This window comes from Trichosurus vulpecula, chromosome 9, assembly GCF_011100635.1.
Source record: "Trichosurus vulpecula isolate mTriVul1 chromosome 9, mTriVul1.pri, whole genome shotgun sequence".
In the NCBI taxonomy this organism is placed as follows: domain Eukaryota; kingdom Metazoa; phylum Chordata; class Mammalia; order Diprotodontia; family Phalangeridae; genus Trichosurus; species Trichosurus vulpecula.
Window position 1 is genome coordinate 195,283,486 of NC_050581.1, and position 21,899 is coordinate 195,305,384.

General features: G+C 42.6%; 1 protein-coding gene across 1 annotated transcript in view; it reads right to left on the reverse strand.

Annotated features, from left to right (window-relative positions):
* Nucleotides 1–21,899, reverse strand: part of CACNA2D3 (calcium voltage-gated channel auxiliary subunit alpha2delta 3) — a 748,342-nt gene that overhangs the window by 181,419 nt on the left and 545,024 nt on the right. Inside the window, exons 20-25 of the mRNA XM_036739688.1 lie at nucleotides 20,167–20,212; nucleotides 19,912–20,009; nucleotides 17,004–17,097; nucleotides 14,686–14,781; nucleotides 8,636–8,757; nucleotides 3,350–3,430 (exon numbers count right to left, since the gene is read on the reverse strand). Coding sequence (XP_036595583.1) covers nucleotides 3,350–3,430; nucleotides 8,636–8,757; nucleotides 14,686–14,781; nucleotides 17,004–17,097; nucleotides 19,912–20,009; nucleotides 20,167–20,212 — 537 coding nt within the window. The remainder of the gene's footprint in view (nucleotides 1–3,349; nucleotides 3,431–8,635; nucleotides 8,758–14,685; nucleotides 14,782–17,003; nucleotides 17,098–19,911; nucleotides 20,010–20,166; nucleotides 20,213–21,899) is intronic.

Genomic DNA, 21,899 nt, shown 5'->3' on the forward strand with positions numbered 1-21,899 from the left:
AAATTCAAACCTGGATCCTCTTGACTCCAAGACTGCATTCTTACCAAGATATAGGTTGCCCAGATGACCTCAGACTTGTTTTCCCTTTCTCCCTCTCTTTTATTATCTCATGCAAAGGTAGGTCTTCTGAGCCAGTGCCCTGTGGTCACTAGGCTGATTTTTTTCATCCAGTGTCATGAGAAAGCTCCAAGCAGGACTTTGCCTTGCTGTCTTGGGGTTGTTCTATGACCAAGTGTCTAATGGAGTGTTTGGGAATATCCACATTCCTCTGCAGCCCGGATGCAGATTGTCCAAACTGAATCCACATTTCACTCATAATCAACCGAAACAGGCATTTCAGAAATGTGAGGCATTTGGGAATATTTTTTAAACTGGAACAGAGTGGGGGAAGGGACTTGCCAACTTTGGTTTCAACAAAGAGCAGCCTGACCCAGATTAGAGGATGCCGAGGCTGAAGAAAACCCAGACTGAAATGTGACGTCAATTTGGAGCTGACCTCGGCTGGGATGATCACTGAGGTTTGGACCTAGACTCAGGCAGTTCATAGATTTAGAGCTGCAGGAGACTTCAGACATCTTCGCATTCATCCCTGCCCACTCCCCTGATGATCTGGACAGTAAAATGGAGATTAAAAGATACCGTGTAACTTGTTGATAGTCTTACAGATACAGAGTAATTGAGTAGAGATTTGTTTTCAGCTCCTCTGACCCCAGATGTAGAATTCATCACACCCTACTACCCCTGGTCATGGCCAATCTCAGTCTTGTTGCGTAGAATGCCAACACATTTTAATTACTATCAGGTGCTCAAACAGGTGAGGACGGATGATTTATTTCAAAATGTGAGCTGCGTGAGGGCAGGGACTCTTTCTTTCTTTTTCTTTCTTTCTTTCTCTTTCTTTCTTTTCTTTTCTTTTCTTTTCTTTCTTTCTTTCTTTCTTTCTTTCTTTCTTTCTTGCTTTCTTTCTTTCTTTCTTTGTTTCTTTCTTTCTTTCTTTCTTTCTTCCTTCCTTCCTTCCTTCCTTCCTTCCTTCCATTTTTCTTTCTTTTTCTTTCTTTCTTTCTCTCTCTCTTCCTTCCTTCCTTCCTTCCTTCCTTCCTTCCTTCCTCTCTCTCTCTCTCTCTCTCTCTCTCTCTCTCTCTCTCTCTCTATCTTTCTTTCTTTCTTTCTTCCTTTCTTCTTTTTTTGTGTATCTCCTACACTTAGCATGGTGCCTGGCATGCATTAGGTATTCAATAAATGTTTCTTGAACAAAACTACAACATAAGCTCCGTGAAGGTAGGATCCACACAATTTTCTTAGCAGTGTATACTGGGGCTTAATGTAATCCCTGGAACATTGCAAGTGCATACTGCATGATTTTGCAACGAATGACTAGAATCTAAGATTCTTAAGAGCCAGGATCATTTCATTTTTGTCTCTTTGTTCTCAGCACTGAGCCTGGAGCCGAGCTAACAACAACAACAACATTTACATGAGACTTTAAGGTTTATAAACCCCTTTGTGTACAGCATCTCACTATTTCTCACAGCAGCCCTAGGAGGCATCTGCCAATACTGGCCTCATTTTACAGATGAGGAAATGGAGGCAAAAAAAAAATAAGTGACTTGTCCAGGGTCACATCACTAGTAAATATCTGAGACTGGATTTGAACTCAGGTCTTTTTGGTTCCAGGCCCAGTGCTCTATCCACTGTGCCATCTAGCTGCCCTAAGGTAGGATTCAAATTCAGGTTTTCCTGGCTTCAAGTCCAACACTCTATCCACTGGGGCACCTAACTTAAGAAATACTTGTTGAGTTGAACAGAATCCAACCAAAGAGAAGCTGTCTGAAGGAGGGCAGTCTGTCCCTTTACTGTTTTTGGCCCATCCAATGACTGAGTCTAAGGGATGGAATTAGGAAACCACAAACCCAAGATACTCAGAGTCAAGTATGACCATTTGTGTTGACCAGAACCAAAATGTCTTCTCTATCTCAACTTCTACTCCAAGACATACCAAACCTATCACGCAACAGTATAATTGACTATACATAGCCAGGATTATTGCCTTGGGATGAGCCTAGAGAAGCTTTCAGTCTTTTCCAATTAAAGCACATATGTAAAGACAGAATCCAAATGGGAGGAAAAAATCTAGCTTTTTTTAAAGCTATGTTATAAATTACTTGTATGCAGAAAATCACCCTGACAGATTCTTACTGAATGTGAGTTGGGAAGGAGTTCAGATCCATCCAACTCAATTTGTACCTGACTTGAGAATCCCCCTCAATCTTGCCTTATATAAGCAGCCATCCAGAAGACCTTCCAGAATAGGGAAGCTCCTACCCTCCCTTCAAGGCAGCCCATTATAGTGGTGGGGAGAGTTCGGTGTTTGGAAATTCAGGAAAACATGCAAAATAATACCCAAAGTGCACAGAACATTCCTGTTGGTGAGAGAAATCTTCACAGGGTCCTACAAAAAGATGCTTCCTGTGGTAAGACAAGGCTTTTGTCAACCTAGGCCAGGTTCCTGCTAGGATGGCAGTACCCAGAGGGCTGTTTTTTTTTCCTTTAATAGCTATTTACCAACAAAGTTCCATTCAGTCTAGCATAATTCTTTAAAAGATGCCACACAAAAGATCTCATGTATATGGTCAAACCTAATGGCTGCCACTTTTTTTAGAAAGATCATTACTAATTTCTCCGCTGTTATCTGATCTCAAATTCCCAGACAGCTGATGCAACATTCTTCTTTACCTTCTTACTAGTAGCTGTAGATTTGGGAGGATAGGAATCCAAAAACATTCAATCACTCTTTCAAAGAGCAACTGGTCCTCAGTGTTGATGAGACAACATAGGGCTGCCAAAAAGAATGGACTCTTTTTATGTACCTTTGCTCAATCATAACTATTAGGAATTGAGAGAAACATGGGAAAACTTGTATGAACTGATGCAGAGTGAAAGAAAGCTGAACCAGGAAACAAGATAGATACTAATTACAATAACATAAACCAAGACTGCACTCCCATTAATTGTGGTGATCAATCTTGTTCTAAGAATGATAACAAAACACACTGGATTCTCTCAAGAAATAGGTGGGGAGGTATAGGCATGGAATGTTGCATAAGTTGTATCTGTTGTTCAGTTTTTCTTAAATGTTTTTATTTATTGCAGGGAAGGGCTTGATCAGGAAGGGGTTATACCAGAAAATAAATATAAAAATATAAGGCACTGATAAAAAATTTAGAAAACAAATTAATAAAATGTGCTTATCCTTGGACAGAACAATAGTGCAAAGGAAATCAGTTACCTGACCAAGTAAACATAAAATACTCTTACTTTGCTCATAGATAGAAACAGACTAGTGTATTACCTGCTACCACTGGTGATTTCCTGTCATCAAGGAGTTGAATGGAAGTACTAGCAGTCACTACATTGCTTTTGTTTGCTGTTCCTGTTAGAGAAGAGAAACAGCTATGATATTCCTGTGAATTAATCCACCATAAGCACCAAAATAAATGACATGGATTTATGGCATCTTCAACATTTATTCCTCAAAGGAGATATCCACCCACCCAGGCAAATCCTATTCTATTCAATGATATAGTTGATAGGCTCTGAAGAGTTGCTAGAGGTAGAAAAAAGGTTAAGGATATTGGCCAGAGTAATACAATTATAATCAGAACCTTGAATTCATGGAATTTTAGAAACATATAATTTAAGAGCTGGAAGGGATCTCAGTGGCAATCTTGCCAATTCATATGGTAATCCCCCTACTTGAGCCCAGGTCTTGCTGATTCTAAGCCCAACATCATCCAGCCTGGCATGGGCTGATGCTTGGTAAGTGGTATTGGTGCTAAGTAATCCTTGTTAGTTTCTTCTGGATATGAGTCAACTTTTGAAAAGCAGCCAAAAAAGCTGAAACAATCTTATGATGTATCAATAAACATTGACTCCAACAATAAGATGATTATTAAGTCAACAAGCATTTATTAAGTATTTTCTCTATTTCAGGCACTATGCCAAGCACACTTCCCTGCTAAAAATACATCCGTAATACCGTAATGACTTCTAGGTACCACATTTTAGGAAGAACACTGATAAGCTGGAGAGCATCCAAAATCTACCAGGATTTTGATGGTCCTCAAGTTCATATCATAGAAACATCTTTAGAAGGAACTATCTAGCCTGGAGAAAAGAAAACTTGGAACTGAATAGGGAGGGACAGTGACTGTCTTAGAATATTTGAAGGGCCATCATGTGGAAATGGGATTATGGGCTTATTCTGCTTGGCTCCAGAGGACAGAAGTAGAACCCTTGGGTAAAACAGCAGAGAGGCAAATGTAGCCTCAATAGAATGGGGCAAAGAGATTTCTTACAACTAGAGATATCCCAAAGTAAGATGGACTTCTTTGGTAGATAGTAGATTTCTCTCACTGAAAGTCTTCAAGAAATGCTTGGAAAGCCCCTCACAGATATCACCAAGGTAGGGATTCTAATTTGGAGCCATAGAGGTCCCTCCCAACCCTAAGATCCTCTGATTCTTTCCAGGTCATAAGAGCATTATTGAGATAAGACTACTTTGGAAACTCTGGTAGACCTGATTCGCTATCACCTGACTTGGGGGACATGGAAGGGACGTCAGTTTAATTTTCTCCTTTCTCTTAGAATTCTTTACAGTCTAGAACATACAGCATGTTGAGTAGCACATAATTACTGCCCCATGTGTTTACCTATCTCAATGGTCATATTTATATTCTGTTCACAAATATACATCATGGGATAGCAGCTGGACAAGGAGTTTGGAAATAGTTTTCAAATGAGTTGGGAGCATTGGCTCTGATTTCTTGGTTCAGAATGAACTGACCTGGAAAATCTTATTGAAAGCCTTGGGTTTCTGGGCACATCTATTCCAAACATGGATAAAACAGGAATGTAATGCTTACTCCAAAGATTCACTAATATCTTCTTGGTTATTCCTAATGGCTAAAGACCTCAAAGGGGAAAGTTGCCAAATATTGATTCGGAATGCCACCGAAGCAGTGACATCAGGCATCATATGGAAATTATCTGGGTTCTTCTTCTAGGTAGCCAGACACTATATAAGGAAGTAAAACTCTCTCTGGTATCCTGGAATCAATATTGTAGAATGTCAGTGCAGTCCAGCATTTTAGAAATCACCTGATTTAATAGATTATATCTAGAGATGAGGAAACTGAAGCCCAGAGAGGACACATAACTTGTTCAAAGTTACAAAGACAGCCAGAACCAGACCACAGGGCTCCTAACTCAGAGACCTGGACTTTTTCATAAAATTACAGAATCTCAGGGTTGGAATGATCAAGTTAAACCCGGACATGAAACCCTACAACAATATCCCTGAGAAGTAGTCATAGAGTCTCTGAATGACGATCTCAAATGAAAGGGGAAGCCATCATCTCCCAAGGCAGCCCATCAGACTTTAGGACACTGCTTGTTAGAAAGCTTTGCCTTGTGTCAAACTTAAATCTCCCTCTCCGCAACTTTCCACAGTGACTCGAAAAAAAGTGAGATAAAGGGACAATTGATTCTGTTTCCTAACCCATCTGTATTAAAGGGGAAAGAACTACATTTCTTTGAGTCTAAATGATGACTATTATATTGTATAAAGATTTCATGGGGATCTATGTAGGATAGCTGTCTTAAAGAGTCTGAAAGGCTGTCATGTGAAAGACAATTTAGATTTATTCTGCTTGGCCTCAGAGGGAAGAACCAGGAAAAGCAGGGGAGGAAAAACATTTAGTTTTGATGTTATGAACAAGTTCCTAACAGTAAGAACCTTTTTCAAGCAGAATGCATAGCTTCAAAAGATGGCAGGTCGGAGGGATGACCGCATGCTAGTTATGTTATAGAGGGATACTTGGTTAGGTAGATAGACAGCACCCAGGGTGCCTTCTGAGGTATTGATTCTGTGAGTCCATCAGGCCAAAGGCCAAGGTAAGGAAGAATTGTATCTTGCTCTATATCTGGCAGGAAATAAACACACAAAGCTCCTCCGGGGCACAACCATACATGCAGGATTCAAATGTGAAATGCAAGGGAGATTTTTCCCATTGTATACTTTTGGTTGATTAAATAAAAGTCCCTGTTCCCAAACGGAATTTAAGTCTTTGGTAATTTTCTTAGCCGTTGCCACTGAGAATAAAGTGAACTTTTTTGGTTTAGATAAATAAATTGAAAGTACAGTTAAAGGTCAGAACCCAATTAACAGAAACCGAGGTCTTCCATCAACTTGATTTTGTTCCTGACAACTGATGTTGGGGGAAAAAAGCCTAAAGATTGGACTCTTGAACAGACATGTCATATTCCAGGGAATGTCCTGAAGCCAGGTAAGATTGAGGCCAGGCCCCAGTCACAATTTCACCTTCTCCAGTCCTAGATGGTGATGACTACCCTTCAGAAAAACTTATTTTCTTCCCTAAGAAGCCCCCCTATAATATCCACTAGAGGAGACTGACTAACAAAGGCAGAAGATGAAAACATCCCCTTCCCTGAGAAGCCTTTCAGGATTTCTCTTGATACCAATGACTTCTTCTATTCCTTAGCTGCCCTTTATACTGTCTATTTCTTACTTTATTTATCAACATGTTGACTCCTCTGTTAAAATATTAGCTCCTTGAGGACAGGGGTGGTGCCTTTTGCCTTTCTTTTTGTTTCAACTAGTACCAGGAAATAGGGGACATTTAATAAAGGCTTATTGGCTGACTGAGATGTTTTACACAGATTTTTCAACTTAAAAACAAAGCAAAACACTCTAACACATCCCCCCTCCCCTTTAGCTTTAAGATAATCCGAAGATCCAGTTAAAGCTAAGGCCTCATCCCCAAGAATCACGGCAACTGAAATGTTCCTCTTCCATAAATTCTTTTTTTGGCAGGGCAATGGGGGTTAAGTGACTTGCCCAAGGTCACACAGCTAGTACATGTGTCAAGAGCCTGAGGCCGGTTTTGAGCTCAGGTCCTCCTGACTGCAGGGCCAGTGCTCCACTCACTGTGCCACCTAGCTGCCACCTCTTTCAGAAATTCCTAGTGGCCTTTGACAGCATTGATTAACCTCTCCTCCTTCATGTTCCCTTTTCTTTAACACTTTCTTCTCTCTAGGTTTTCAGGATACCACTCTCCCTGCATCCCCCTCCTACCTATCTGCCCACTCCTCAGCCTCCTTCCCTAGATTCTTATCCAGATCACGCTTTCTGACTGCAGATGTCCCTCAGGTATCTGCCCTGTGAATTTTTCTCTTCGCCCTCTATTCTGTTTTACTTATTGATCTCATCAGCTCCCACGGATTTAAGTATCAACTCCAGGGTGATGATTCTCAAGTGTATCTGACCCCTATATCTCTGCTGACCTCCAGTTTTACATCTCCAATTGCCTCTCAGACATCTCCAAGTGGATATCCAGTAGACAACCTGTCCAAAAGAGAACAGATTACCTTTTCCCCTTACCCCTCCCTATCTTAACTTCTCTATCACTGTTAAGGACAATATCTTCCTCCAGTCCCTCAGGGTCACAATCTAGGAGTCAACCTGGCCTCCTCGTGTTCTTTCACACCCTGTATCTAATCTGCTGCCTAGGCCTGTCAATTTCCCCTTTTTGATGTCTCTTGAATATGGCCCCTTCTCTCCTCTGACCCTGCTAGCCCTCGTTGTGCAGACTCTCATCACCACACATCCAGGCTATTACAATAGCTTGCCAGTGGATCTGCTGTCTCAGATATCTAATCCACCCTTCATTCAGCCATCAAAGTGGTAAAGAGTAAAATATAAGAAAGAAGGAGAATGGGTTATAAAGGGCTTTGAATGCCAACCAGAGGATTTGTATTTGAACCTGGAGGCAGCTGGTTGCCACTACAGTTTACAGAGTTGGGGGACAGAATGTTTGAACCGGCACTTTAGTAAAATCACTTTGGAGGCTGAATGGAGAATGGATTAGAATGGATAGAGACCGTCTTTTACTTCCTTGTGTGTACAGTGCAGTAGGTGCTTAATAAATGTTGATTTATTGTTGCATCTAGTCCAGTCCTTCATTTGATCCTTCATTTTCTAGATAAGGAAATTGAGAGCCAGGGCCGGGGGAAGTGACCTCACCCAGGGTCATGCACCTGGTAGGCATCCAAGGCAGGCTGTGAGCACAGATTGTCTGATAGAGAATATGAGAGCTAATCAAGGATGGAGATTTGTCCTCAACTGGGTAAAACAAGCTGGTCCCCTAAGCAAGTTGGAATGAGTTAGCCCTCCCAGTCTGGAGGAGGGAGGGAGGCTGTTTGGATGCCTGACTTTGTTCTCCATGTCTGAGAACAGACCTATTGTCCTTGCTGTTGGTCATTAGAGCCATTATGGATGTTGACCCTTTTTTTTCTATCTCTTCCCCACGAAGTGGCAGGGTAGCTTTCCACTGAGCATATGGCTGGGGTGGGAAGGCCCTCTCTTAGTTACACGATAGCCTTAGGCCAAATCACTGCTTTGTTTGGGGTCCTAAGACTCTGGAGCCGGGTTACTAATTAAACATTGGCTAAACATTTCTCTGTTGACTCCTAATAACTGAGTTTCTATTATGAATCATTTCAACTCAGCCTTGTGCTTTGCATGGGTGACTATTTAAAACATAACAGCGATACACACCAACGCTGAACGGGATGGAGTAGACGAAGCTGCCGGGGATCTGCTCTGCTGCTCTTCGGTACCAGAGAGGGAAATGATCAGCGTTGAAAATATTCTCCTTATCTCCAGCCTTCAGGAAGTCTCTTGAAACAGAAAAAGAAAAGAAAGAATTTGTCATTTTCTCCGAGCATTTAGGGAGGAGCCCCTCCATTCACTGAGATCCCTCTCCCTTGGAGAGGAACACACATTTCCTTCCAGGTCCCCAACTAGATTGTGTTGCTACAGAAAGGTTTGAGGGGCTGTGTGATGTATTAGGTAGAGCTGAGGTAGAACTGGAGAAGACCTGAGTTCAAGTCCAGCCAGCACACATTACTGTGTGTTACTGGACAAGTAACTTAATCCCTCAGCAGTCCCAGGCGACTTCCTTCAGACTGAGATGCGGAGTTGTAGTAGCAGCTTGAGTCTCCCAATTTTTGTTCAACCTCATGTCCTTTTCTATACCAGAAAAAGCACCCTGTCACACAGGTGCATTGAAACAACTGGAACCTGTGCTTAGTGATGCCTTAAGGGTCAGTCACAACTGCCCGGGTGTCCTTTCATCATAAACTATGAGATGGTAAGCTCTGGGAGGCACTTAGCACAGTGCCTGGCACATAGTAGGTACTTAATAAACTCTTGGCTTTTGTTTTTCCCCTATTATTGTTCCCCCCCCTAAATATTTGGGGAGATTATTCTGTTTGACCCCAGAGGTTTTACATTGGAACAATTGAGAGAAGTATAAAAGAGGAGAATGTGGGTTAAATTTTAGGGTGCAGAGGGCTGAACTTCTTCACTATTAGAGCTATCCAAAATCTGAACGTGCTGCCTGGAAAGGAAGAACTCTGATCTTCACTGTAAAACTTCTAAATAAGGCTTTATTTAGGCTATATAAAAAACCTTTTCAGGTTTTTTAAATGCTGTTTGTTTTTCTCTGTTAGAATGTGAGTCCTTTGAAGGTGAGTTTTGTGCTTTTTCCTTTCTTTGTAGGCCTAGCACTCAGCACAGTGCTTATGCGAATGCTCATTAACTGACTGAAGTATGGGTTGGACTGGAAAGCCACTGAGGTCCTTTCCAGCTCTGTGGTCCTTGGGTCTTGTGATTCTATTTTACCATATGGACAAACACTACATTAAAGTCCAGAGCATCTCAGCTGACCTCCATCCAACTTCAGCATTTTCATATTCCATGTATTACACCAAATACCTAATACTAATAGATGACATTTGGGGCAGCTAGATGGTGCAGTGGACAGAGTGCTGAGACTGGAGTCCGAAAGACTCATCTTCCCCAGTTCAAATCTGGCCTTGGACACTTACTAGCTGTGTGACCCCGATGAAGTCAGTGAACCCTGTTTATCTCAGGTTTCTTATCTGTAAAATGAGCTGGGGAAGGAAATGGCAAAACACTCCAGTATCTTTGTCAAAAAAACCCCAAATGGGATCACAGAATCAGACATAACTGAAAAATGATTTACAAACATCTATATGGTATTTAATCTGTACCAGACACTGTGCTGAGCACATACCATGATTTCATTTTACCCTCATAACAACCCTTGGAGGTAGATGCTATTGTCATCCCCAGTTGACGAAGAAGGACACTGAGAAAACAGAACTTAAGTGACTTGTCCAAGATCTCACAGCTAGTAAGCATCTAGGTCAAATCTGAACTCAGGTCTTCCTGACTCCAAGCTCCATGCTGTATTCGGTGCACCATCCCACTTCCTATCACTTGATATTTCTGACTTTATTTCCCTAGATCCCAAAGGGAAGCAGCATTACTTCTGGACCTCCAATTCTTCTATGGAACAATGTCTACTTCCTTGAATGTGAAAAAATTGTAATCATAACTACTGAACAGTTTGAAATGTGTGATACTGAGGATGAAAAAAAATGCCCCTGAAAGGCAATTGATAGGAATTTAAAAAAGTCAGAAAGGCCTTTCTCCCCAACTTTGTCTCATCTTGTCCCATGTATCAAACTTGGTCTCCTCTAGTTAGTGGCTGAGCCCAGTGGGAACCTTCACTTACTAACTTTGGAACTTGTGGGATTCATTATGATTTCACTTGAGACTCTCAACCAGTTACGTGCCTGTGACAGCTCCATAGCCAACTCATTGTTCCTTCCAGGGTTACCCCAGAGCATTTTCCAAAGTGGATAATTTAGAAGGAAGAGAGGGACACATTTTTCCCAAGGATAAGCATCTTTAATCCTTTGAATAACTTTCAAAACCAACTGAGCGTCTACATTCCATTTGTTCTTGGCAAAATAATATCTCTCATTTCAAGAGAACAATTCTAGAACTCCAGGACATCAGAGTTACAAAGAATTTTGGCAATCATCTAGCTTCATATCCATACTCAGCAAAGGTGTCTTTGGCCTTTCTTTGTATCCCCACCACTTAGTACAGTACCTGGCTCATAGTGGGTGCTTAATAAATACTTATAGACCAACTATAATATGCCTGGCATGTGGCCATCCAGCCTGTGCTTGAAGACCCCATCTAGCGGACTGTACTGCTGTTGAAGGAAGCCTATTTCTTCCTTGGACAGGCCTAATTGTCAGGACCCACTTCCTTACCCCCAGCCTAGATTTGTCTTATTGCAACTTTTACCAATTGTTCCTGGTTTTGCCCACTGGCACCGAATGAATCGAGTCTAATCCTTCTTCCAGATAATACTTTGTGAACTTGAAGACACCACTGTCACCATCAAAGTCAAGAACATTGTTCTTTTAGAAAGACTAGAAGTCCAGAAATTAAGTATTGCTGTCTCCTTTTGAAACCTAGAGAAATGAGGTCTGAATAATGAAGTACTTCGGTGGAATTCATGGAACACAGAGTTCTGCGGCTGAAGGAGGTCAGCTGAAATGTTCTAGCCTGGTGTTTAGCCGCATAGTAGAATAGAACAAAGGATCCTCAAAATTGAAAGGAAGCTCAGTGACAATCATATCTACCTCAAGCTTTCTCATGTCCAGTCGGTCAAGTCAAAAAGCATTTATTAAGCACCTACTATGTGTCAATTACAATGCTAAGTGCTAAGGATACAAAAAGAGACAGAAAAATAGTCCCAACTCTTAGGAAGTTCACAGTCTGATGGGGAAGACTACAGGCAAACAACTAGGTATAAACAATAAAGATGGCCTTAACATCAACTTTCTGAGAACTGATCCTCCTAGGCATGGACTAAGGCACCTCTTCCATCCTGACTGCTCTTCTCTGGGCATTCTTAAACTTATCAATCAATGGTCTTCCTAAAATGCCATGCTCATAATTGAATGTCATATTCCAGATCTGGTCTGGTTAGCCTGGAGTGCAGCCAGCCCATCACCTCCTTAATTCCAGGTCTTAGATCTCTCCTTATGTAGCCCAAAGTCACAATAGGGTTTTTGCCAGCCCTATCCTACAATTAAATTGATTGAGATTGAGATGGGCATATTCATTGTTTTAGGACCATATCCTTGCACCATGACCATAGTCTGATAACCTCAATAACTGACTCAGAGCAGATAGAGAGATTCAGCTGGTCTGTAGAGAAACCCCAGGAGTTGAGGCTGGGCTGGTGGACTGGGCTGGAATTGGGACTGAGCAGGTCCCAATCTGGCCACTGGCACTACCACATGTGTACCAGAGCTTTGGCGGCTGTCCCTCACCCTGAGGGATACCAGTATGTCCTGTGCGGGAGGAAGATTGGTCCTGTTGCAAGTCAAAGTAGGCCAGATTGAGTTTTGATTTTCAAACATCAACAGGCTTTAGATTATGAGCCCTGGGAGGGCAAGAATTCCTTAGCAGGGCTGTGGAGCAGCTGCCAGCCCTGGAGCTATTTGTTTTGAGATGGGCTCACAAAAAAAAAAAAAAAAAGATGTGGATGCTTTTTCTCTGTTCTGCTTCTCATTCAGATATCTCTGAGTTCTGCAAGAGCTCCTCAAGATGGGAGATGGGATCCAAGAGGCCAGCAGGACCCCACAGCCTTCTCAGAGCCAGAGAAAGTTGGTGGGGGTACTTGGGGCAGGTGAAATCTCACACAGGGGCTCCATAGAGTGATCAAGTGAAAAAAAGAGAAACCTACTTTATGCAACATAATTCCTAAAAATCATTCCCATTGGTTTATTGATTTTTTTACAGCAACCCTGGTGGAACCTGAAATGATCTTCACATCCATTTCACAGATAAGGAAAGTTAGTCTCTGAGCCTTTCAGTGTCTTACCCTGGGTTCTTTAATACTGTGGTCTATAGCTTTATCATGTCTGAAAAAGGGCAGGGGGGATCACATCTATACTGCCTACCTACTTCAAAGCATGTTCTGCGGCCCAGATGAGATAGTATATGTAAAGTGCTTTATGTATCAATGTTGCCTTTTAATGCCAATGATTATCAGATTTATTCATCCAGCCCTAGTCTCTCCTGACCTCCACTTTTGTATCTCCTACTGGCTATTGGACACCTCAGTGTGGATGTCCTCAAACTCAGTATGTCCAAAGTCAAACACATTATTTTTCTTCCCAAGCCCACAACAAGCCCTATTGAATATACTGCATATATACCCCATAACATTCAGGAGCAAATGGAAAATCTGCTTTGTGTTCAAAGCTCATTATAACCTAGTCCTCTCTTACCTTTCCAGTCTTCTTATAACTTAGTCCCTTCCACAGAGCCAACGAATGATCCAGTAACAAGGGTCTCCTTGTCCTTCCTACACAATCCTGCGTCTCCAGATTTTGAGTGTTTTCATTGGTTGTGTCCCATGCACAACAACACAACAACAGCTCCATGCTTAGAATGCTCTCTTTCTTCACCTTCACCTGCTGGCTTTCCTCAAGTTCCAGCTATAATCCAACCTTCTGCAGAAAACTTTTCCCAATCTCTCTTTATTCTAGTGAATTCATTCTGAGATTGCCCCCAAGTAATCATGAATAGATATAGATACACATGACTAGAATTACATGTATATATATATATATGTGTGTGTGTGTGTGTGTGTGTGTGTGTGTGTGTGTGTGAGAGAGAGAGAGAGAGAGAGAGAGAGAGAGAGAGAGAGAGAGAGCAATGATAGACATATGGATGATAGATATAGATGCAGTTACAAAGAGAGATAGACATCGAGAGACAGACACAGAGGAAAAAGAGAATCTTCACATACACACTTGTTTGTATGTTATCTCCCTCCACGTGAGCTCCCCAAGGCCAAGGATTTCCCAGGGCTTTTCCTTGTAGCACTACCCCTTAGCTTGACACCATGCACAGAGTAGGTACTTAATGAGAGCTCGTATCCTTGACCAGGCCTCCTCAATGAAACAATACACTGTCTGTCCATGACAAGACGAAAGTGGGAAAAGATGATGACCCTTAGGTGCACTCAGTGAGCACTCTCTGTTCTAGCCAAATTACCAGCTTACTCCTCCCCACACAAAACCCTTCCACCTCTCCCCTCTGCATGCGTGCACAGGCTGGTCCCCCTGCCACAAACGCTTTTCCTCCATATCTCTCATCCTTAGAACCGCAGGTCAAGTGTCCCCTCCTACAAAAGACCTTTCCTGTTTCTCCCACTTTTAGTGCCCCTCATGTGAACATTGGCTTCATTATTTCTTTTTTTTTTTAACTGATAAGTGTGTTAAGGGTAGAATGTTAACTGATAAGGTGGAATATAAGATCCTTGAGGACAGGAACCATTTCTGATTTGTTTCTACATCTGCAGGGCCTAGTGAAAGGAGCATATAGTCATCCCTTAATAGGATCATAGTAGTATATCACAGGGCCATTTAGAGCTAGAAGTGCCTTCAAGGGAAATCTATTTTAACCTCCTCATTTTACAGATGGCAAAATTGAGTCCAAGCATGATTAAGTGACTTGACCAAAGTATAGCAGGTGGCGAATAAAAGAGGCAGAATTTGACCTGGCTTCTCTGATTCCAGAGGTACTCTTCATTCCTCTACTTCCTAATAAATGCTTGTTGAACTGAATCAAAATCCACTGCCCCTGCCAGCCACCTTGAATGACCCTCTCCTGCTCCCATCTGCTTCTTCTTCAGGACTTACTGATTGGTGAGCTGCTCTGCACCCACAAACAGGTTGATTCTGGAGAGGCCAGTCCGGGTTCCAAGGAAGGCGACCTCAACGCCCTTGTCAGAGTTCCTGAAAAAGAGCAGCCCAGTCAGCCAGCTAACTTTTGTAGACAATAAACAGATAATAGCTCTTTTATTAGTCCAAGCTAGTTTTATGCAATAACATGTTTGAACTGGGGACTGGGAATGGAGTTACAAGAGACACATTCATTTTTCATCGAGATAAACATGTAGCCAGCCCTGAAGAGGCCCTTTCCTTCCAGAAGCATTTCCAGGGTGATCAGCCGATAGGCATCACAGGGGAGCTTCAAGCTAATGAGAGTGGCATGTGAAAATGCCCCCCTCTGTAAAGGCAGAAGGAAACTAGGCAGCCTTGCAGCCAAAAGCACTAAGAATTAATCTGGGGGCTCCGGCCATGTAGGCGAAGGCTGCATCTTCTCCAAGGAATGATGAACGCACTCAGAAAAAGCAGTCATTGTCCTGGCCAGGCCCTGTGCTCTTACTGTCAGGGCTTGGACGAGGTTATACAACTTCTCCTTTGTGGAGGAGGTCATTGGTGACATTGGGCAGTGGAGAAAACTGGCATGTGAGGGGCTGCCCTGGGAATGGGAGGGGGCAAGCCAAATCTAATGCTTGTAGTTAAGTGAAACCCCTTCTGTGCCCAGAGGAGAGCACTCTCTTAAGGAACGCAAGAAAAAAAGGGCCCACCAGGCAGCTTCTCACTGAGATCGCACCATTGTTCTTCTCAGCCCTTATATAATCGAACAATATAAGCATCACAGATTTAGAGCTGCAAAGGACCTTGGAGGACACTGAGGCCAGGCCCATTCATTTTACAGAAGAGGAAACTGAGTCCCAAAGATGTAAAATGATTTCCTCCAGGTCACACAGCTATTATACAACCATGGCAGTATTTGAATTCAGGTCTTCCTGACTCCAAGTTCAGTATTCTATCTTCAATGCCAATGATGCCAAGTCCAATATACCTCAAAAAAGCAACAAAAAGTGGCTATGCAAAGTATAACCTTCATTGACTTTGCCTCACTCTTTCTCTACTCATGTGTCATAAGCAAACATATACCCACAGATGTGCACCCCTGCTCATGCATCCTGCTTCCTGTCTGCACAAAGAACACTCCTGAGACAATTCAAAAATGAAGCTGCTGATGAACACTGCAGTTACCAAGGCAGATTCTTTGCTTTTTAGCAACAGACATGTTCAGCCCTGTTTAAAATGAAGGAACGACAGTATAAAGCATGTCATCTGTATGTTGACATCCAGCATATGCTCAAGAGGATGAGCAGTCTTAGATGGTTCATATGGATTGTCATGCTGAAGAAAGATATCCCTTAGGGACAGGGATACTTTATTTCATGGACTCTTGCCTTCCTGGGGGGCATAGGCAGTAAATGCTTCCTAAGAACTCCAACTATCCAGAACTAGATTGGGCTGCCTCCAGAGGGGGCATCTTATTCCCCCTGGGAGAGCTTTCTTTAACCAGTGACTGGATGGCCATTTGTTAGCGAGAGGAATCCTTTCCAGTATGGGTGGGACTAGATGGCTGCTTAGATCCCTTCCCACAAGCCGTGACTCCTGATTCTGTGATTTTCATTCTGTGTATATACACAATCCAGAGGTGCTCAAGAAAATACAAACAATTCTCCCTCTCCCTTCACTATTCTTGCATAATAGCTTAAATACTATCCTTCGGGAAAGAAAAAGAAAGGAAAAGCAAGTAAAGGGGCACAGTTGTTTTAAAAGGAGATTAAAGAGGAAAAGGAGAAAGGAAAGGAAGAAGAATGAGAAAGGGAAAGGCGGGAGAGACAGAGACAAGTAATAGAAGGGGAGAACTTGAGAAAAGTCCCCAACTTCATGAGTACACTGGCACATTCTTTTACGTCTTTTAATTTAAACCATATTCTGAACTTAATCTCTTCCTACCCCAACAAATATAGTCTTGCTTGTCCTAGGCCCTGAATTTTCTCACTTCTTTATGAATGCATGGCTACATAAGCAGAGCCAAGAAAGCCCTTTCTTCTGTCCTGTTTGAACCATCCCCATAGCACCGCATCCCAAACTTCATGGAATGTAGAGGCCCCTCCCTCCACTTTTGGAGCTGAACAAACAGCTCTGGGGCCATTGCTTTGCTACAGCCCCTTAGGGTTTGGGAATCTGGGGGAAAGTTAAAGAAATGGAACATCAGATTTTGGACCCAATTAGCTTAAAATGCAACGGTATTTTCAACTCTTGTAAGAGAATTTACAAAAGAGCAGATGCATGTGACCACTTACTCGGATTTGTTGAGTGCTAAGCTGGTCCAATAAGCCTCAATGGGGGCACTCACTACAGCATCAAAAAGGACTTCTTGTATTAATTCTTTGTCACCTATTGGGACATGAAACAAGGAATGAGTCTCAGAGAGATGCATCTAATAAGCACAAAGGTCACAAAGCATAGTGTTATCTGGGCCCCACTTTTTAAATATTAAAGGATATATTATCCAATCCCCACCTTGGTCAGGAATAAGTTTCACAAACTTCACGGGGAGTCAAATAAAGTTGAGACACAGAAGAGATTTGAATCTGCCTTTCTCTTAAAGGCATCAGCAAGGGAAATGTGATCAGGAAAGTAGGATACTAGCTGCTAGCAATAGCTCAAAAAGGGGCATCCACTTCTCTCCCATTCTAGGGGAGTTTGGATAAGTAGTAAACTAAGTCAGAGAGAGCCCAGACCCCTTTAGATCTGGGGAGATTTATTATATTATCTTTATAGTGGATCTGGAAGGAAGCAAAGTAAGAGAAGCAAATGAAATCATGTGTGGCATATGGATACATAGCTTTGTTTCTCTGTGTCCCTAAGCAAAGATATGCATCAGGCTGTGCTTTGAGATTTTTGAGGTCTTAGGCTCATAGACACCAGAGGATTAAGCATTCTGGAGCACAAGGTAGGGGCTGACCTGGGTCTGGACATGGGTTCTGAGGCCTTGCCTCTTATGGACATGACCATACAGGGTCTAAGGCAACAAGTCATGATGTACGAACCTGGAGATGGGTTACTGAGCTCTGGGGGAAATGGCTCATGAGAGCAGAAGAGTCAGAGAATGGGAAGAAATCACAATGTAGAGTCTTAGGGAGGAGATATCCTGACCTTGCTGCCAAGAGGCTATTTTACCTGAGACAAGCCATTTCCTTCCCCCAGGCCTCTGTCCTTCAATGAAAAATGAAGAGGTTGGACTAAATGACCCTTTTGATGCCCACCAGCCCCTATCTATCCTCCATCCCCCCACTTTCCATCTCCATAGCTTCTCTCCCAATCGCTTTCAAATCACTTCAGTTTCTATTACAAAGGCTAGACCCCTTCCCCCCACCTCCATAAACACTCCATTCAGGCTTGGCTCTTACATATAGCATTTTATTCTCCCAAATACCGTGATCCCCTCTGCTTGCTCACTCACCCCCATTCAAGTTCAGGAGAATAAGTTGCAAGGAAATGCATCCCCATCAATGACTGATAAGTTATATTTCTGTGTCTTTACACCCAAGGAGATTATGTTTTAGCAGGAAGACAGTTAAACCATTGGAATTAATAATGGGGGAATTTTAAGCAGACTGGCAAGTAGGTTTCTAGAAAGAATTTTGGGGACCATACTTACACATGTCCACCCATGTATATATGTGCATATACACATGGATGCATGCACACACAAAAAGCTAAGAAGGCATGGTTTAGAGCCTGCCTTTGACACATACTTGCTACCTAACCCTGGACAGGTCACAACCTCTCCAAGTTTCTTTAAGACAAGTTTCACAGAAGGTAGAAAAGTTTTGCCCTCTGGGAGTTCCTATAGCAATAAAGTCACATGTCTAGGCCTTATATATAGGAACTTATGTATTATTGGGGAAAATAAAAAAGAATGGAGGGAAAAATAAAGGGAAGAAGTGAAACATGTCATTTTTGAGAGAGACATCATGACGCAATGTGTCATATGGGAAGGTGAATCCAATTGAGAGGCAGGAAATTGGGATTTTAGTCCTGGTGCAGCTACCAATGACTTCTGTGGCCTTGATCAAGGCATCCTACTCTGGTTGTCAGGCTCTTTATATGTCAAAGGAAAGAGGGAAAGTAGATACTCTAAAGACCTTGGATACTTTACCAGCATCTTGGTTGAAAGAGTTGGAGGGACAACATCCCAGATACTTTGGTTTTAGAGGTGAGGTCACTCTACCAAGCATTTTCATAGAGTTGCTCAGAGAGGAGAGGACCAGGTGGGTTCCCTCCCTCTTTGGTGCTCTCATAGAACATTGTATCCTTCATTTTTCTAATCCATTTATTGTATCCTCTCCACTTGTCCAACATTTATTTTTTCCTTTATCTTCCCTACTCAATTGTAAGCTTTTTCAATGACCTTACAGTCACAGAAGAATAGATTTAGAGCTGGAAAGAAATTTAGATCTCACTCAGTCCCACTGTTTTGCAGATAAAGAAACTCAGGTCCAGATAGAGGACGTGAGTTGCCCAGAGCAATATAGACAGTAAGGAGCAAAGCTGGTGCTTAAATCAAGTCTTCTGCTTCCAGGGTCAGGGTGTTGCCCTCCCTCTGCTGCTCTGTGCTAAAGGCTAGGATGGGGTCTCAAAGTTGTCATAAAAGAATGCTTAAAGAATCATTGAGTTTGTCATCACAAGGACTTAGGCTGGTTCTCAGGTGGTAGATACAAGGTCTATCCCTGGAGGAGTCCTCAAAGGCTTTCCAGAAGAGTGAGTCCTGCTTAAACTTGTCTGCTATTGACTGAGACTTTGAGATCCCAGGGCTCCCATCATACCACGATGCTTTGGACTAGTGGAATTCCTACATAGTTATTAACCAATGACTGTGGAATCAAGTTGGGAAAAAAACATGTTGGAACCAAAGGGTTAAGTGAAATTCTCAAATTATCTGTGGATTTCAAAGATCCAAATTGCCTCTTCCTCCCATTCCCATTCCTGGAAAAAATTGATTTCGGCTATATTTCACATGACTGCCTGTTTCTGCCAGAGCAAAACTTGCCTGGAAATGATGACCTGAAATATGTTCTTCAGTTCATTCAAAGTCATTGAACTTTAGAATCAATCCCCCTTCCCCATTGGTAGGGGGAGGGATACTTCCCCACTCTTCCCCACCCCCTCAAAGCACACACCAAATAAGCTGGAAAACAGACTCACACTGAAGTAGTGGCTCTTTTCCTTTGAGGTAGAGCTTAATAGCATCTAATTGAGACAGCTGGCGGTGTTCAGGCTGTAGGTCTGTGTTGCAATAAGACCTGAGGACAGGACATGGCCAAAAACATGAGCATGTAAATATTTACCAACCTCCTCCCTCTGTACCTTTGAACTTGGAGAACTGGGCACAGGGAGCACAAACAGCATGAAACCAAAACGGGGAACAGATACCACATTTATGCATTGTTTAAATCTTACCATTCATCTGCCAAGGATACGTCAGGGTGTTCTAAGTCATGCAGGCCTGGAAAGGAAGGATAATGGGTTAATTAGTGCTAACATTGCGGGGGGTGGGGGGGTGGGGGGGTGGGGAATCATTAGGATTATTGAAAGCAACACTTTGGTCCTCTCTTCTAGGTATTCTTTGTTGTGGGGAGTAGGCTAGATAGGCTTAACAGCCTAGTATATGGAATGCTAACATCTTTGGCCCCTGCCATTCAGTCAACAAATGTTTATTAAGCACCTACTACATATCAGACACTGTTCTAAATACCACACTTCCATTAGATGAAATAATTCTCTTTCTGATTGTTATTTTCCCCTTCTAGTCTTCCTGAACATTTTTACCACTAATCAAAGGCTTAGTTAATGTGGTACAAATGGGATATGCCCCCCTGGTACAAAATTTGTTCCAGGGAGGGGATTTCTTTTTCCTCAGAGGGAACCAACTTTCTCTCCAGGAGTACAGAAGTCCACTCTCCCTTGATGCCATACTTGTCTTGCCTCTTGGTCATCAGAATGCATGCCATGGATTGCCTGCAGATGGCCTCTTCTCTTCCAAATTCTCTGGCCTACTGCCTTACCCATGTCAAATCAAATTCCTACAATTTCAGCTTTAGCTAGTGTGAATTATTCCCGAGAGTCTGAGCTCAGAGATGTGGAAGCCTACAGCCTGGTGGATGTGGAAAGGCCTGCCACTGGACCTTGGTCAGAGGAGATATGGCATAGGAGATGGAAGAACCAGGTTTCAAATCCTATCAATGACATATACTTGTATCATGACACTAAGAAAGCTACTTAACTTGTTAGTGCCTTGGGAGACTAGGAATGAAGTTGACAGATGAAAGCCTTATCTATCGCAGTAGAAGCAGGTTCCACGTAAAGAGTAAATGATATTAATAAACTCATTGGTCTATATACCCAACTTTGTTTCCACCCTACCCTGCCTCTGCCAAAAAAGGGGCTGCAGTTGGGGTTTCCATTACTGTCTAGGGGAAAAGGGGGAGCGATAGCTGGACTGAAAAGCTCTTTTGGAGATTTAAGGATGTTGGCAAGGGCTGAGAGAGCAACACCAAGAGTTGAGATTGTTCACAAAAAAATGGTCAAATTTTCAGAAGCCCTTTGAGCTTTTCAGATTTGCTTATAGACCACATCAAACTTGGGCCTCACAACAACTCTGTGAGGTAGTGACTATTTCAATCCTGATTTTACTTATGACTAAACTTGGGTTGCCAGATGGAAAATGACTGGTCTGAAGTCACACAGCTAGTAAGTGTCTGAGACAGGATTAGAATTCAATTCTTCCACTCTAGCAGGCTGCCAGGCTAGCTCATCTAGGTCCCATGATGTGAATGGGCTCAGGTGACTCTCAGGCAAGGTTCTGACTGATAAACACTCAGACAGCCTTTCTGCCCCATCAGAGTCTTTGCTTGGCAGAGGAGAAGTTAACTGGTGAGCCATCAAAGATGCATCATGCTGTTCCTACTTTGTTACAGTGGCTGCCTGCTCTCTTTGCCTTGTTTTGGGGGAATGGGCACTGATTCATGCGCTAACACAGCCAGCAGAGACCTCAGGGACCAGCTAATCTAACTCAAACCTGAAAAATTAACTTCCAATATGCCTGAGATGTCATACCCTAGACATGATTGAAGATTTCCAGAGAGATGGAACCTGCTAGCTCCTGAGGCAGCCCATTCTCTTTTTGGATATCC